The 16969-nt window shown below is 31.5% G+C and overlaps 2 protein-coding genes across 2 annotated transcripts; both read right to left on the reverse strand.

Annotated features, from left to right (window-relative positions):
• Positions 1-1324: 1324 nt before the first annotated feature.
• LOC105127901 (non-specific lipid-transfer protein-like protein At5g64080) lies at positions 1325-2784 on the reverse strand. Its single transcript, XM_011029381.1, has 2 exons — positions 2339-2784; positions 1325-1731 (listed from the first exon to the last, which is right to left on the reverse strand). The coding sequence occupies exons 1-2, from the start codon at positions 2685-2687 to the stop codon at positions 1472-1474; spliced, it is 609 nt and encodes a 202-aa protein (XP_011027683.1). The 5' UTR covers positions 2688-2784; the 3' UTR covers positions 1325-1471.
• Positions 2785-15203: 12419 nt separating this feature from the next.
• LOC105127902 (senescence-associated family protein, putative (DUF581)) lies at positions 15204-16488 on the reverse strand. The gene is made up of 2 exons (XM_011029382.1): positions 16063-16488; positions 15204-15545 (listed from the first exon to the last, which is right to left on the reverse strand). The coding sequence occupies exons 1-2, from the start codon at positions 16353-16355 to the stop codon at positions 15386-15388; spliced, it is 453 nt and encodes a 150-aa protein (XP_011027684.1). The 5' UTR covers positions 16356-16488; the 3' UTR covers positions 15204-15385.
• Between the last annotated feature and the right edge of the window lie 481 nt (positions 16489-16969).

The following is a 16969-nucleotide window of genomic DNA, read 5'->3' on the forward strand; positions in this document are numbered from 1 at the left end:
ATCAATTATAAAATTAATAATCAAAATAAAAAAAATAAAGATTAAATTAAAAAAAAGGATGAATAATTTTAAATCGAAGGGCTAAATTAAAAATAAAATTATTTTTACAAAAAGAATTAAAAGAAGAAACCACAATGAGGACCAATTTTTTTTAAAAAAAATTAAAATTAAATATTTTCTATTAGATGATAAAATTAAAAACAATTAAAAGTTTATAAAAAACAAGAGAGAAAAAAGAACCAGATCAAATCTAAAAAAATGATAAACAAAAAATGTAGATTGAAGGATAAATTGAAAAATAAAACAAAAACTTGCAAAAAGATAAAAATATAACAAATAAAAAAATAAATATTAAAATTAAAATATCTCCAACCAAGTGGACTATTATAAAATTTTAATTATCAGGCAGGCGTGAATTTCAATAGGTAATAAAAAAACAAAGAGATAGAAAAAAAAGGCTTTGGCAACAACCTATTTTTAAAGACCAAACACAACCAGCCGTTAGAAGAAGAGGACGTCGGAGAAATCTAATGACATGGCAGAAGATAATCCTTTACTGCCGCAAGATGCTGCACATTCCCCCGTCTAAGAGCAGCTCCAACGGACGAGTTATACGGAGAGCTAAAACTATTTTGCCTATTTATTTATTTTTATTCATGTTTCAATGAGTAAGCTAAATAAATAACTATTTTGGCTATTTGTTTTGTTAACAGCCAATTCTAAAAAAAACAACATGAAAAATAAAAAAATACCACAAAGCAAGCCTTTTTTTTTTTACTCCCATAAAGCAAGCCTTTTTTTTTTTTTTTACTCCCATGGTAAGTTAGTACAAAGCAAGCCTTTTTTTTTTTTACTCCCATGGTAAGTTAGCAATTAAACTATACAAAAAAAAATATATATCAAAAGCACCCCTAACAATCAATTATTTTATTTTTGACTTTAAGGACAGTGAAAGTAATATTTCATTATTATAAAAAATATGAGACCTCTAATAAAAATATTAATAACAAATGAATCACATAAAAAAAAAATTCATTTTATCCTTAAACTCAGCCTTTCTAAATTGATACAGTGAAGGACAAAACTACCAGTCAATATTATAATTCACTGTATGTTATATACATAGCTACAATATTTCTCCCATTCCCTGTACATATGCTTTGTTAAATATGGAAATGTGAACCTACTCGTTTCTCCCTGTACGAAGAAGATTATTAATAGGAACCTCAACTTCCAAAAAAGATAAAAGGAAATCATCATGGACAATACGATATAATTCTAAAATTGAACTGGGTAAAGAAATTTTATTAGAAGTAAGAAAAAAAAATGTCTGAATCAAATTCAAGAAACCAAAGATCTTCTATTTAACAGAACAAGAACAGGAAGGCATATACGTACTATCCAGTAAGTTCAAAACTAAACAAGAACCTAAACAATAAAAACAAGGTGGTAAAAGCCAGCATCTTGTATTTCAAATCCACAGAAACAGAGAAAGAGCGGAAGCAACAGCGGAGCTAATAAGAACCAAAGAGGGTGCAGAGACAGCATATGCCGTCCCTTTTGCTGGTGCTTGTGCTGGTACATCACTAGTTACTGGAGCTGCTGCTGATCTCCCATCATCATCACTACTGTTCGATGGCGCTGCAGCTGGGGCTGAAGGTTGGTCATTTGTTGGTGGCTCTATAACAGGAGTTGGTGCAGCTGGCTCTGGTGCAGAGGATGGAGTGTTAGCTGCATAAACATTAGCCACACAAAAAAAATGTTCAAGCTTATAACAAAGATTAACAGTTGAACTCCTTATAACAGATTGAAATCATTGAATGTCATCGGTCATCGGTCATGATAATATAATTACGAGACTGTTAATAATCTTGTTCTGCAGCACCTCACGTTTTCACAAATTAAATTCGTTGTTTAGAGGATATAAGGATTTGTTATCTTATTTCTCAGATAAGGAGAGAAGGCAGCATTAAACCTCAAACAAAGATGCAGCCTACATCAAATCCCGAATTCCACAGTTGTCAGTTTTTTTAATAATCTTGGCGACGTGTATTTTCAAGCTGAAAGTAGTATACGTACACCATTCATGTTTTACGGGATAAATAAATAAAAATATAAAGTAGATCTTTCAGATTATTCATTATTATAAAAAAGAAAGAAAGATGAAACATTTTCAGATTGAGATTGCAAAAACATAATAAAAAAAGTACCAGGTGCACCGGTAGGAGGCACGGAGACTACGTTCATGCAGAACAAGCAGATCATTCAATAAAAAAATTATTAAAAACATTATAAATAATTCCAGTCAAATGGAACATGCTAGTATTAAATGACTCACCGCCACATTTACTAAGAGGAGGAGCAGACACTCCACACTCAGAAGATAAAGCTGCAGCCCTAGTAAGATTCACAGCAACGCCAAAATCTGCACTATGCTTTAATGCAAAACACAAGCACTCATCATCCAGACTAAGCACTGCTTCAAACCCAGCACAGCAAGAATCAGTGGGCTTCTCCGCATTGCCATCTGACAAATAGGTTACACAATCCAACATGTCAAATGCAACATCGCTACAATCTACTGATGGTGCCGGTGCTGGTGATTCTGGAGGCGATCCATGTTGCGCACTCTTTGCCAGCACAGCCAGCGTGGCCACAATGCATGTAATGAAGAGAGTTGTCTTCATATATATATTTTTGCTTTCTGTTGTTATTCCTCAGTATAGAGAGTGATCAAGGGGAGAGGGAGGCTCCGAGGAACAAAAAACGAAGAAGAAAAAGGTATAGGTAGCTAGGGTTTGTCGTTTATTGGTTTATGCATATCACTTTAAATAATAAAAAGCTTAAAGATAAGAAATTCTCCTGGAATATCTCTTCTATCAGTTTGGATTCTGTTAAAGATTTTTAAGTTTTAATTTCTAATCAATTTATTCGTCAATTAAGCCAGTGTTCTAGCCACACTAAATTCTCAGAGGTAAGGGTGTATATAGAATTATGATAGCGGTGATGATTTAAATTATTTTTTATTTAAAAATATATTAAAATAAAGATTTTTTATTTTTTAAATATGTATGGATGCAGACGTGGTTTTAACTTCTAATGTGAAATCTGATACGATGGCTTGGTTTGGGCTCCTCTTTGTAGTCCGGGCTAAATATTTGCTGAGTGGAGAAAAGGCTGAGCCCAAATCAGAGCTTTTTAATGGGCTGGCAGTCAAACCCCAGCCCACCCGCTATCAAACGAATGAAAAGTTTTTTTTTTAATTTTAGTTCCAGGTACTGGGCCACGGCCCGCCGTCCTTCTCTAACAATAGCGATTCCAATTTCGTTTTCACGCGCTTTGAAATGAAGGGCTAGCGAGATCAAATTAGCATTTAATTAATTGATTAATATACTTAGATTTCTACACCAAATATTATTTGTTCTCATTAAAAAAGGAAAAAACCATGCTATAGGGACGATTTAAAATATCTGCATACGTCACATTAAGCTCTGCCTTCACATGTAAAACCCGATCATTCTTGTAAAATATCTTAATTTGGACAGCAGATGGGACACTTTCTGGCCTTTAACACTAATGACTGCAAGTAAAATTCCTTATTTTTATATGAATTAAATATCTTAATACGATGCTTTGTCTCTCTCGTTATAGCACAGGAAACAAAACAGAAAGAAATGGAAAATATCTATTGCTTCAGAGGGTAACAGTAGTCAGTGGGACAGAGATGTAAAGAGCGAGCTGTGTGCAGTATCAGCCCGCCAGAAATGCAGCTAGAGATTCATCCACCCAGAAACGAAGCATGGCGCCTTTTCAGTACAGGCCAAATTTCCTATAATTTTAATATTTCACGAGAGGACAGGTTCCTCAACTGTCATTCTCCTGTTGTGGGCCAAAATGATAGCCCCTCATTGCTACTGGACAAGTATGTAGGGTGCCCTATGCAAGATGGGTCACTTCGTAAATTTAATGGACAAAATGGGACCCTAATATTTTGTTTTTTTGAAGCACTATCATTTTGTTTCTGAGGCGCTAGTATTTTGTTTTTGAGAAATCCATAATTTTGCAACCACACGTTGAGGCATTGGAAACCAGAAACTTACCTGCTAATCATTGCACGTACATTATACACAGCTAGACCTAATTCCTCGAAAATGGTCCACATCTAAACTTTGTCCCCTTCTCCCACAGATGGGGTCTGAACAGTCATCGTAGCTGGCTAATAATTGGTGTCAAAAGCGACACTAATGTCTATTCTATGGTCCTCCATCCACTTTTAGCAAGTTAAAGGCTCTGGATCTCTCAATATTGCTTGTCCGCAAGTCTTACACTTTCTCTTGTAGGAAACCCTATCTCTTCGTTATAATATTAGCGACAACCAGCACTGAAGCAGCTTCTCCTCATCTAAAGTTGTGTTTGTCGAGATTAATCTAACCATCAGAATTAGTGTAACTGATGGACTAACAAATGGGCAACTCTAGTTTGCTCAATAAAAAAAAAAAGTTGCAGCACACGACAACAATGTCCCAAACCCAATGCATCGTTGTTATTGTAACTTATGATCTCTAACTGGGGTAGAGATGCGCGCCACTGTGATGTTAGCATGAAATCATCTATATTTGGTAGATAGGGTTTGTTCGTGGATTAAATCTTAGCGACTGTTGATCTTTTAAAACACACATTTAATAGTTAAATTTTGGGTTAAATCTATTGTTTTAACCAAAAGCAAGTCATACATTAAACTGCCATTTTAGATTATCTGAAGCTAACAAAACCATCAATATGCATGATATTTTTTATGGTTCATAGCTGAGTTTTTCATGTTTTAAATAAGAATATATAACTGCAGTAAATAGCTTGCCGTGAAAAAAAAAATATTATTGTATCTTAATTAATGCTAACATTTTTTATTCGTTTTTTATATTTTTAAAAAGAAAATAATTGCAGTAAATAGTTTTATTCATTGTCCAACCACCAAAAAAAATATTTTATTGATGGATTATATTTTATTTCTTTTCAATATTTATGATGTGCTATCTGTATTCATCCATACAGGGATTAAAAATAAATTTACGATTTGTCAAGTAATATAATCTGATTAAAGGATAAATTAATATCAAATATCACAATATTAAAAACGAACCAGAAACGGATATATAGGGTTAGTTTCGAACTATTCGTGGTCCATTGAAAAATTGTCTTCAAGATCCAAGACAACATTACAAATGAGTCTTGAATTGTTGTTCAAGACTTTTTTTTTCTTTTGCTCATACAAAGAAAAAAATAATTTTTTAAATGATTTTAAAAATACATCTTCAACTAGCTTGGTGCATCTACAAAATAATTTTTTTGAAAAGCCAACCCTAAAAACAGAACTGGTTACATCGTGAGTTTTGTGGGCGTCAATGGCGAAGTAACTTATCATTTGCTTCAACTTGGACGGGTCATTAATGACCAAATATTTATGAAGACTCATAGTGGCCGTTGATAAAATTCTGAGGGCACTTGTGAAGCGGAGATTGGTAGAAAGTGCTTTTGGACGATGCAAAGGGCACCGAGACTTGCTCTCCCCGAGATGGAACAAATTAATCCGCTACGAAAACAGCACCTACAACAATATATATATGTCCTGCATTAACAGTTCACCAAGAAGCTTGCAATTTCAGGGACTTGGTGCTGAAGTTATAAACGATCATGACTTGTGGGGCCAATGAGGCCTTAACATCACTAGCATGTTCATCAGTGTTTGGCTTTTTGGAAAAAAGGAACAAAATAAATTTATTCTCGGTTGGAAAAACATATGGTTGCTGCATTTAGTTTTGTAATTTTTCTTGGAGGATTGTACAAGAGCTATGTGGATATGAATTGCTCGTGCTTTATCAATTTCGTTCTGATAATTACCCTGTGCAGCACCTGTGATCTGACTCGTGATTTTGGTCACTTAATTTTTCTTGGAGGAGTGTACAAGTGCTATGTGGATATGAATTGCTCATGCTTTATCAATTTCGCTTTGATAATTACACTGTGCAGCACCTGTGATCTGACTCGTGAGTTTGGTTACTAGCTGGTTGGTTTGAGCCCATGGCTTGCATGGTGGAGCCGGACCTTGGCTGGAACCCGGGACCATCTTGTCCCAGAGAGGGGAAACAAGGGCTGGTGTGGACGTGGACCTTGATATGCAAACAATTAGCAAGGTAGGAAGCATGCTAATTTGCATCTCGCTTAAGATCATATACATGTTGGGGAGAACTAAACGGAAAAATAGAGCAGAAGGATAAGGGGCCGGGATGCCAATCTGGCTTCTGGTGTTTTTTCTTTTCACTCCAAAATTAGAGATTCATTAGAGGCTTGATGTTTCAATAAATCCCCCATAATTTCGAACGGCTCTGTATCATTCTTTATTCACATGGCAACGAAACTTGATGTTTCAATACATCCTAGAATGAGAAGATATGGCGACATCAATTGAATGGATCACCATGTGAGAAACGCGCATGCATACAAGGAAACTTTTTTAGCCTGATCTAATGATTAATGAAGTTTTGGGTGAGGATAATTAACTTCTAAAATGAGTAAAATGTTGTTAATGAATTTGATCCTCCAAATTCATAGGCATAGAGCAATTTGGTTGTTATCTAGTGAATGAATCGCTCATGAGAGTGTAGTTTGACATGATTAAATAAAGGGTTCTGTATGAAGAACAAAGAAACAAAGAAAGAAAATCACACATGGAAGTTGTACACATCAACGATGATGGCCATAATTAAGTGTATGAATCTGTTAAATTTGGTATTCATCCTGAAACTCGAAACCAAATTTCCAGTGTTCCTCGGTGGAATAATTACAGGTAGATAGGCGATGTCCTTGTTCGACGAACTGGAATGTTATAAACACGTTGGCAGGCCAGGAGCATTGGTTATTTACGAAAAAAATCTTCAATTCTTGCTCTGAATTAGCTATAAGAATATCAAAATTCCAGCCCGATCGAGGACAAGTAAACAGTGATCTTGGCGTCTTATAATTAACAATTAACTTCGCAGTGAAAGCAATATAAGATGATTGAGTTCATCTGTTCGGTCGGATTAAAAGAGTTTTGCCAATAATATTAAAATTAGTAAAATTTCTAATAATCATAATGTAATTTGAAAAGATAAAGATGAAATTAATCTATCTTTTAAAGAATTCTGTAAAGCACTTAATGATACGTGAAGTAGCACAAGTCTCCAATCACTATTGGAAAACTAAACTTAGATGGAAATAAATGATGTTTTTACATCATACTGAGCGATGACTGACATTAATTTGGGCTAAAGTTAAAACGGGGATACATGGAAAATTAGGGTGAGAAATCAAGGTCGTGGATTGGTTGGCACTGACCCCTAATTGTAACATGTTATGGGAATCACTTGAGTCAGCGACACGCCTGATATCTTTTTTTTCTTAATTTAAAATAAAAGCTACGAATGATGAAACGAGCATGATAATTAAGCAGACTGGTGCTACTTAATTAGAGGTTTGATGCAGACACATGCCAACTTGCTCAAGTGGGGGAGTTTTGTGTATTTGATTAAAGCACAAGTATGGATGTCCTGCTAGACGAGATAAACTGAGAACCTGCAGGGTAACTTTCACTATAAGTTGTGAAAGAAGATTTTGTTGTTTCCTTTATATCTCGACGATTCTTGTGCCAACTGTTTCCCAATCCCCGGCAAAAGTAGATGGGGCAAGCATGGATTCAAAGCAATATAAATAATTAAACACACACAAAGCAAATTTTATAGTATCAAAATCTTGCTAAAGCTCTTTCACCACGTATCAAAAGAAGTTAAGAATGAGTTTATAGTTAAATGGTACTAGCAGTTTGTTTTTGTGTTTTGAAAATATTTTAAAAAATATTTTTTATTTTTTATTTATTTAAAATTAGTATATTTTTTAGATTATTTTGATATGTTAATATCAAAATAAAATTTTATTTTAATGTATTTTAAAAAAAAACTTTAAAAACAACCGTTACTGTAACAACAATAAAAATAAATAGGTAAAAAATAATTATAATATATTTTTTTTGTAACAGGTTCTACTTTTAGGATGAATTACAAAAACAAAGTGTTTAGTTACATTTAAAATAAAAGCTTATATTTTGAAACCATTACATCTTAATAATAATAACATCAACATGCTTTTACTGAGTTGCAAATTCAATCTAACAAAAAAAAAGAAATTTTTTTACATGCTACGAGTCATTTATCTCATCAAAGTTAGTGTTTTTTTTTTTAATTTTTCTTATTCCAATATATTATGATTGTTATGCAAATTAAGATAAAATGTATAATGTTCTTTTTGGTAATTGAAGTTGCAACATTTAATTAAATACTTTTAATATATTTTTTGTTGAGTAACATCTTCTATCATAATTTTAATCAAAATATTTATTTAGATTAAATCAACTATAACTAGAAATAATTTTTTTAAATCCTATCAACAAAAGCTATATAAATAAAAAAGGAAGCAAGCCCAGAAGTATCTAAGTTCAAAATCATAGTAGAAATTGGAGTGTTCAAATTGAGAAAATCCAACTATTGAAAGGAGGTAAATGTAGAGATCATTGAACATTATAACGTCAAATCAAATGCATATCTGTTTTATATATATATATATATATATATACAAGAAAAGGCAAAGAAAAGAGAGAAGGAAAGAAAGGAGTGCAGACGTACGTACTAGTGATTTGGCGAGTACAAGGAAAGAAGAGGTTAAGATTCTACCGAAAGCATCCGGAATTAATCCTGTCCTCTGATGGGCCAACCGTTACACACACATGAAATGACATGTCCGTGATAGTAAAATAAAAATATTTAATGGTATTGTAATTATAAATTAATAATAAATTAATAATAAAAATTAAAGGTATAATACAGTAAATATTTTATGGCAGAAAAAAAAATTGTGTTATTGATAAAAAATTTGGAGATTGAATAAAATAATTTGTATGAAACCATAGTATTTTATAAGAAAAAATATGATGCTTTCATCACATGACTTGGCTTTTCCGTTGATAAAAAGTTAAAAAAAATTATAAAACTAAATTTTTTTCAACTTAATATTAAAAAAATAGAAAAGATAATTTTGGAAGGAAAAAATCCATAAGAAAAAATATTATAGCAATTGACAATGTTTTGTGAGGAAAAATATAGTGTTTTTTATAATAAAATAAAATAAAAAACCATTTAAAGAAATATTGTAGTAATTCACAGTATTTTGTGAGAAAAACTACAACCATTTTCCCATATGATTTAGTTTTATTATAGTTATAATTCTTAACCAACTCTAATCATAAAAAAAAAAAATATGGAAAAACACTACAACAATTTCTAGTATTTTAAAGAAAAAATTATAAAAATAAATTCTTAATTAGTTTAATATTAAAAAAAATAAATTTAACAGAGATAATTTTAGAAAAAAAAAAGAAAAAAAACCCAAAAAAAAAGAAAAAAAATCATGTTGAAAACACTATAGCAATTCACAGTGTTTTGTGATGAAAGCTATAGTATTTTCTCACATGATTTAGCCTTATTTGTAATGAATTATAATTGTAATTTTTAAAAAACTTAATATTAAAAAATAAAATTAACAAAAACAATTTTAAAAAAATTATAAAAAAAACCATATAGAAAGATTCTGTAGCAATATAAATGTTTTGTGAGGAAAGCTATAGTGTTTTCCTCGCATAATTAAGCTTTATTACAAATTAAATTCTAACCAACTCAATATTAAAAAAAATATTAGAATTTACAAAAAAAGAAAACACAAAAGAAACTATAAAAAAATAATGTGATGGGAAACTGTATCAATCCATTGTGTATTGTGAGGAAAAACTTGTATTTATTTGTAATTGCAATTCTTAATCAGCTTGATATTTAAAAAATATAATTGACAAAGATAATTTTAAAGGAAAACATGACAAAACAGAAAAAAACCATGCTGAAAAAAACATTATAAAAATCCACAGTAATTTGCAAGGAAAGTTACTATGATTCCGCACATATTGTAACTGTAATTTTTAACTAGATTAATTTAAAAACAATTATAAAAATAATTTTAGAAAAAATTATAAAAAAACAAAAAAAGAAACAATGCAGAGAAATACTATAGCAATCAACAATATTTTAAAGAAAAAATTACAAAGCTAAATTCTCAACCAGTTTAATATTAAAAAAATCAACAAATATAATTTTGAAAAATAAAAAAAATAAATAAAAAACTATGTAAGAAAACACTACAACAATCTACAATATTTTAAAAAAATAAAATTATAAGCAAAATTTTTAACTAGCTCAATATTTAAAAAGTAAAATTAACATAAATAATTTTAGAAAAAAATAAATGAAAAAAGAGGAAAGTTGGGGAAAAAAAAGGAAAGTAATTTTGAAAAAAAACAAAAAACAAAAAAACAAAAAAAAGAGAGAAGGGGAAAAGTGAAAAAAGTGAAAAAAAAAGGAAAGACACTATAAATTACTATTATAATTCACAGTGTATTTGGGTGTGGTGAAATTTTTTAAAAAACATATAAAAATAGAAAACATAAAAGAATTGAAAAAAAAACCATGTGAGGAAAAACTGTATTAATCTATAATGTTTTGTGAGGAAAAATTTGTATTTAATTATAACTATAATTCTTAACCAGCTTAATATTTAAAACATAAAATTAACCAAGATAATTTAAAAAAAAAACATAACAAAACAAAAAAAAATCATATGAGAAAAAAAATATTCTAACAATCCTTTGTAATTTATGAGGAAAGTTACAACACTTTCCTCATATATTGTAACGGTAATTTTAACCAGTTCAATATTAAAAAATAAAAATAAAAATAATAATTTTAAAAAAAATCATTAAAAACAACAAGAAAACCATACAGAGAAATATTATATAAAAAAATACAGCAACAATTCACGATACATTAAAAAAAAAATTTGAAAATAAAATTTTAACCGATTCAATATTTAAAAAGCAAAATGAACAAAAATAATTTTGAAAAAATAGAAGAGAAAAGTTGGAAAAAGAAAAAGGAAAGTAATTTTGAAAAAGAAAAAAAGAAAAAAGGGGAACAAATGAAAAGGTGCAAAAAAAAAAGTGAAAAAAAAAAGGGAATGAACCGTGGATTACAATAATATTTTATTGTAATCCACTGTGCATTCCCTTTTTTATTCAGTTTTTTTTTTTTGTATGTATAATGTAACGTATAACATATAAACATATACATACATACATATACCCTGCCATGTTGTCCATTTTAATAAACCTTTTTTACCACCTGCTGCACTTGCTGCAGAGAATCTGTGAGCATCTCCATAGATAAATTGTCTAATTAATAATCAATATCGGTGCTCTTCTATTGTCTATTCCTTGCGATGTGTATCTTCTCCCTGCGGTGTCAAAACCACGAAGACTCGTTAAAACCTCGACCGATTTAATTAGTAAGATCATTTAACATCAAATTATATTCTTGAGCAAGCCCAAACCATCTCTAACCCATTCTCTTCATGTCGATTAATTAATCATTGATTTATTAATGGATTCTCAATTAGATCCTTCTGTTAGTTTATTAAAATTAAATATTCAGGAAGAACATAATCAAGGTAGCTTCTCTCTTCCTATAGAAAGGGCAGATTTTTCTTTTTTTTTTCATAATTCATCTAATAGATCCCCACCATGCACGGATGCATGCGAGCAGATTTTTCATAATTCATCTAATAGATCTCCACCATGCACGGATGCATGCGAGCAGATTAAATTTAATCCTAAATTATTTAATATCACAATAAATAAACTAAGGTGGCCTTTAATACCGGGGCATCTCAAGATCCCCACATAGGAATCTCAATTTTCTCATAACGCATGCAATAAATAAACAAAGGTGGCCTTTAATACAAAGGTGGCATCTCAAGATCCCCGCATAGGAATCTCAATTTTCTCATAACGCATGTTTGTTTTTCTAGGAAAAATTCCTCGGAATACTCGAGGGTCGAGGCCCGAAACTGATAAATTTACTAGGAATAATAATATTCTCACCGACCCGATGGAGTTATTGTTCATCTGACTTGTATCCAATCCAGATTTTTTTTTTAATTCTCTATTTTAAAACAAGATTTAACTTTTATAATTATGTGTGAGTGTTATTTTATGATATTTTTGTTCTATATTGAGATTTTATCCTATTGTGTCGTGATTTATGGACGGAATTTTATTGATTTTTATGCTCTAATTTCTAGAGTATTGTTTTTCCCCCCTTTAAAATAAGAACTGGGTTGGGTTGCCTGGAGGAAAACAAAGCCCTCTTGATTTTCATATTGAACCAATATATTACTGGATCCTTTCCAATTATACTCATATTTCTTCTGTTTTTAAAAGAAGAAAAAGAAACTGAGAAATGAGCATCCTTTTGGAGTTTTAAAAATAAAATATAAGCTTTCTTTAGGTTAACAGGTCGAAGAATACAGGACTGTGCCTGGTGAAGTGCAAATCAGAGATCACGAGGGAGCCAATTTGAAGAGAAAAGGCGTGGGGACATCTATTATATTCATTCATTTCGGTGAGTCCCCTCGGAGGCGCGAATCAGAGAAAGAGAGGACTCCCCTCCTCCAGATGAATTATTATTATTATTTTCCACTTCCTTGTTTCTCTTTACTGTGATGGAGATGGTTGGGACCCACTGCCGACTAGGCCAATGATTCCATCCTACTATCATCTTGCACTCGGAGAAGGGCTACCAATCACCCCCAATAAATAAATAAATAAATCATTTAATCAGATATTGGACAGAATCTTCTAAAATGTCACCTCTCTCCTCCACTCTCCGTACTTATTTTCTAAATCAATAATAATCCTCGTCATTCTCGCTGGCTATTCGCGTGGCCAAGTTAACGAGGGCAAAATCTCGCCCATGGAATCTTCCCTTGCCGGTCGGAGGTGTATTCAGCGAGTTCTTTTTTTACCGAAAAAATATTTTTCAATGTAACACAACAAAGGAAACATAGTTGCGCGTGTTTGTTACATGCTCGACCAAGGAAAGCACAATGTCTGAGCACTTCTTAACACTTTTAGCCCCCTGCCAAAGAAAATACAATTTTAAAAACTGCAACTCAGCACAACAAGTTATCCTTCAGCACAAATTAATCACTACACAACTAATAAAACACAAATCACAATTTCATATCAACTAATTTCGTAATTAAAGAAACTCAGCCACAACACCAAAACAATTCATTATAATAAATAACCTTAATTCAGCCACATCATTAAAATATATATTTAATAAACTAACTCATCAATAGACCGGCATAATCAGAATCATAAATATATCATTATCATCATGCATAATAAATAATCTCATTTTTTTTTATAGAAATATCCAAACATCCAGCCTCCAACCTAGTCCTATAAATAATAACAAGATGAGATTCAAGTATTAAATGTGAGGCACACAGTATCGTCAATGTCATCATGAATCATTGGCCCCAACCCTCATGTATTAAAAAAATCACATAATATACAACAAAAAAATATATCATTTATAATATATAATCAAAAATTTTATAAGTTGTAAAAAAATTAATTCATGGTAGTTCATCATTATATCTAGTTGCACGTGGCTCACAATTATCCAGATTATATATTTGCTGATGTAGAGAGTTACGTGGAAATCTTGAAGCATACTTCCATGATGGTGTAATGAATCGTTTTTTTCTATCAATTCATTGATATACAGTATTTGTATCACCTATTAAAATATAAAACAAATATATTGGAAAAGCAATACATGGTGGTTGTATGGTCATTTGATTGTAATTTAAGACTAGGTGAACTCCAAACTCTAGAATTTCTCTCATTTGAATCCCCTGTCCAGGCAGACCTCTAATATTTGTAATTAATTTATGGTTACTAACCAAAACATTGCATTAAAACTTACATTACTAGCAATTGATATACTAACATAATAATTTGGATTCCCCCCTGTGTAGTATTTTTCAAGTAATGTCAATGTTATTTTTTAAAAAATTACATCCAATGTCTCCATGTATTTATTTTATTTAGTTTGACAAACAAACTATTTAATCTCAAACTAGAGACATTGTTATTCTTTTCATAGTAAATGATATTATTATCGACATCGATGATTATACCACCATAATAACATAATACTCTCACTATAAAAGATATATTTTATGAAAAACACAACAACAATTTAACAATATAGCAAATTCATTAAGTTACATCATTTTGATGAAATTTTAATAAACCTAAACACAATCAATAAAACTATAATTCATAAAATCTATCAAAAAAATAACATAATCTATCAACACAATTAGGGTCATTTGAAGCTAATTAATGTAATTTATAGTTAATGCAACTTTAACCCTAACCACACAAACCAAATTCATCAATTTTCTATAAATAATAAAATATACATACTTAATTGACTAATTCTATATTTAATTGATATTTAATTTAAATAAAATTAGCACAAACTCTAAAAACCTAACCCTAGACCTTGTTTCCGGTGATGAAAACAAATACATTTCTACAACATATATTATTTATCTATTCAAAATTTCCGAAGAATAGACCTTCACATAAACAATACTCACCCTTGCTTTAGTTATGGCGATTGATTATGGAAAAGCAATTCAATTCAAACATTTGATCTCTATTTAAATATTTAGTATCCAAATTCCAAGAGTCCAAACCTTCGAGAAAGGAACAATAAGTACTAGCTAGTGGCGCGATACATCAGTTCGCACTCCATAGACTAGTCACGAATTATTGTTGTTTACGCGCGCAAATCTCTCTGATTATTAGGCAACTCATGCATCGAAACAAGATGGAGGTGGTGGTAGCACCTTGAAAATGACGGGAATCTTCTTTAAAATCAATACCATCCCACTCAGTGTTTAGTCCCAAACCCATCAATTTTATCTCTAGAAATCGTTTTTTTACCACCATGCATTCACATATGCGAGCACACTTGTACACACACATTTAATTAATTCTGCGTATAATAATAATAATAATCGAGAAAAAAAATTGTGAATCTGCAACTTTCTTCCATTACAAGCAAGACAAAACAGGATGAAATAAAAAGTGTTAGAAAAAGCCAAAAAAAAAAAAAAACTAGGAAAAAGAAATGCAGACTCGTTAATTCTAGCTAGGCAGGCCTCATAGTATGCGCCGCGGATCTACGCAAAACAGCTTCAAAACTTGTCCCTTTACATACAAAAATATACGCCTGCATTCAAACCCACGTTCATATGCTTCTAGACTTGGATTATATTATATATAAGCGAACTCTTTTTTTTTTTTTTTCGTTTTCTCGGTAATTAATTTCTACAAGGCGGCAAAAGTACTCTCGCCTTTACCGGAGACTTCTTTTGCGGTGGTGGTGGATACAGATTCTTTCTTGGATGCTAATGAGCCCTTCTCTTTCCTCTCATCTAAGCTCATTTGTTGTTGCCTGCATTCTAGGCTGCAAAAAGCACTGTCACCCCTGCAAGAAGCCAAATTAACTTCGTTAAAAACGAAGTCGATGCCATGTGACTATTAAACAAGATAGATTCATAGTAATTAATTAAAGAACAAATAGTGTATTGACCAGACAGATGATAAAATTAAACAAAGTAGTTCGATAAAAAAAAAAAAAAGTTGGATGCATCAAGAGAAATTATTTCATGGAAGATGTGTCGGATTATGTTGTTATATCTTGCAAAACATGATTGGAATTCGAATTGTCACATAAATAAACTGAGCTTACCATGTAAATCTATCACTTACTAGTGAAACAAGGTTAATTCTTTTATTTTATTTTTCACATGTATTATAACCGAAAATCCCAAGAAACAAGCAAAAATATCTCCGAAAATAAATTAACGATTTGAAGTTAGGATAAAAAAGAAGAAGAGGAAGAAAAAACGTAACAGAAGATGTTCGATTGCAGGTAAAGATTGTCAAAAGAAAATAAGTAGTAGCACGACTAACATAGCCTAATATAGAGAAAAAAGGATTACCTGTACATGTAGATGTCACGGCCAGGGATCAACCGGCGCTTGCAAAGAGAGCAAGCCCTCAAGAAGTGAGCGGTCTCCAAGAAATCAGCAGAAGCCCTTCTATAGGTAGTTCTTGCTGATCCAGCGTCAGACAAGAACCGTTTATCTAGCGGGCCACCATATCCCGCCTGTTTTTGATGATGATCAGACGGTGGTGGGGCTGCTTCACTGGTAGCAGTGTTTAGATCAAAGGTGATCTCTGAGAAGCTTGTTGTTCTCTTCAATGGATTACGTGGTCTCTTGCCCAGCAACATCTTTGTTATACTCTTAGCAACTGCTAGCTATATATTATGTTTTTGAGTTTCCTTGCACTGAGGAAATATAGAGAGGGAGAAGGAGAGAGAGTCTGAGAAAGAGGAAGAGGAGAGGGGAAGTGCAGGAGAAGAGGGGGTTGGAAAGATAAATGAAGAGCCAGAAACCCAGGAGTGAATCTGGGCCGTTGAATTAATATGCTGTTTTGTTATTACAACAAATCCACGTCATTGACCCTTTCACCATTGTTTTGGTAGCTTAAACCTTCTTCTTCTTCTTCTTCTTCTTTTTTTTTAATATTCCCCAATCCCAGCAGTTAAACTTTAGGGAGCTTAGTTTCCTCGTTCGTAAGTGGTTATATATACACATTTCTACTGTAATTTACTCTACCATATGAATCGGTTCAAATTAGTCCCTATATTATAAATTTGATCAAATCAACTCTCCTACTTCTAGTTTTGAATTGCTTGAGTCCTATTGTCTACTTGTTCAATTAGGTTTATCAAAATCCAATAGTTGACTAACCTAATGCCTCGTAATCATTAATTTGTCATAAAATGTGTCACTTATCATATTAAACATAAATAACAAAAGTAAAAAATATATTTAAAATAAG

The sequence above is a fragment of the Populus euphratica genome, unplaced genomic scaffold, assembly GCF_000495115.2.
Source record: "Populus euphratica unplaced genomic scaffold, PopEup_1.0 scaffold93.1, whole genome shotgun sequence".
Taxonomy (NCBI): Eukaryota; Viridiplantae; Streptophyta; class Magnoliopsida; order Malpighiales; family Salicaceae; genus Populus; species Populus euphratica.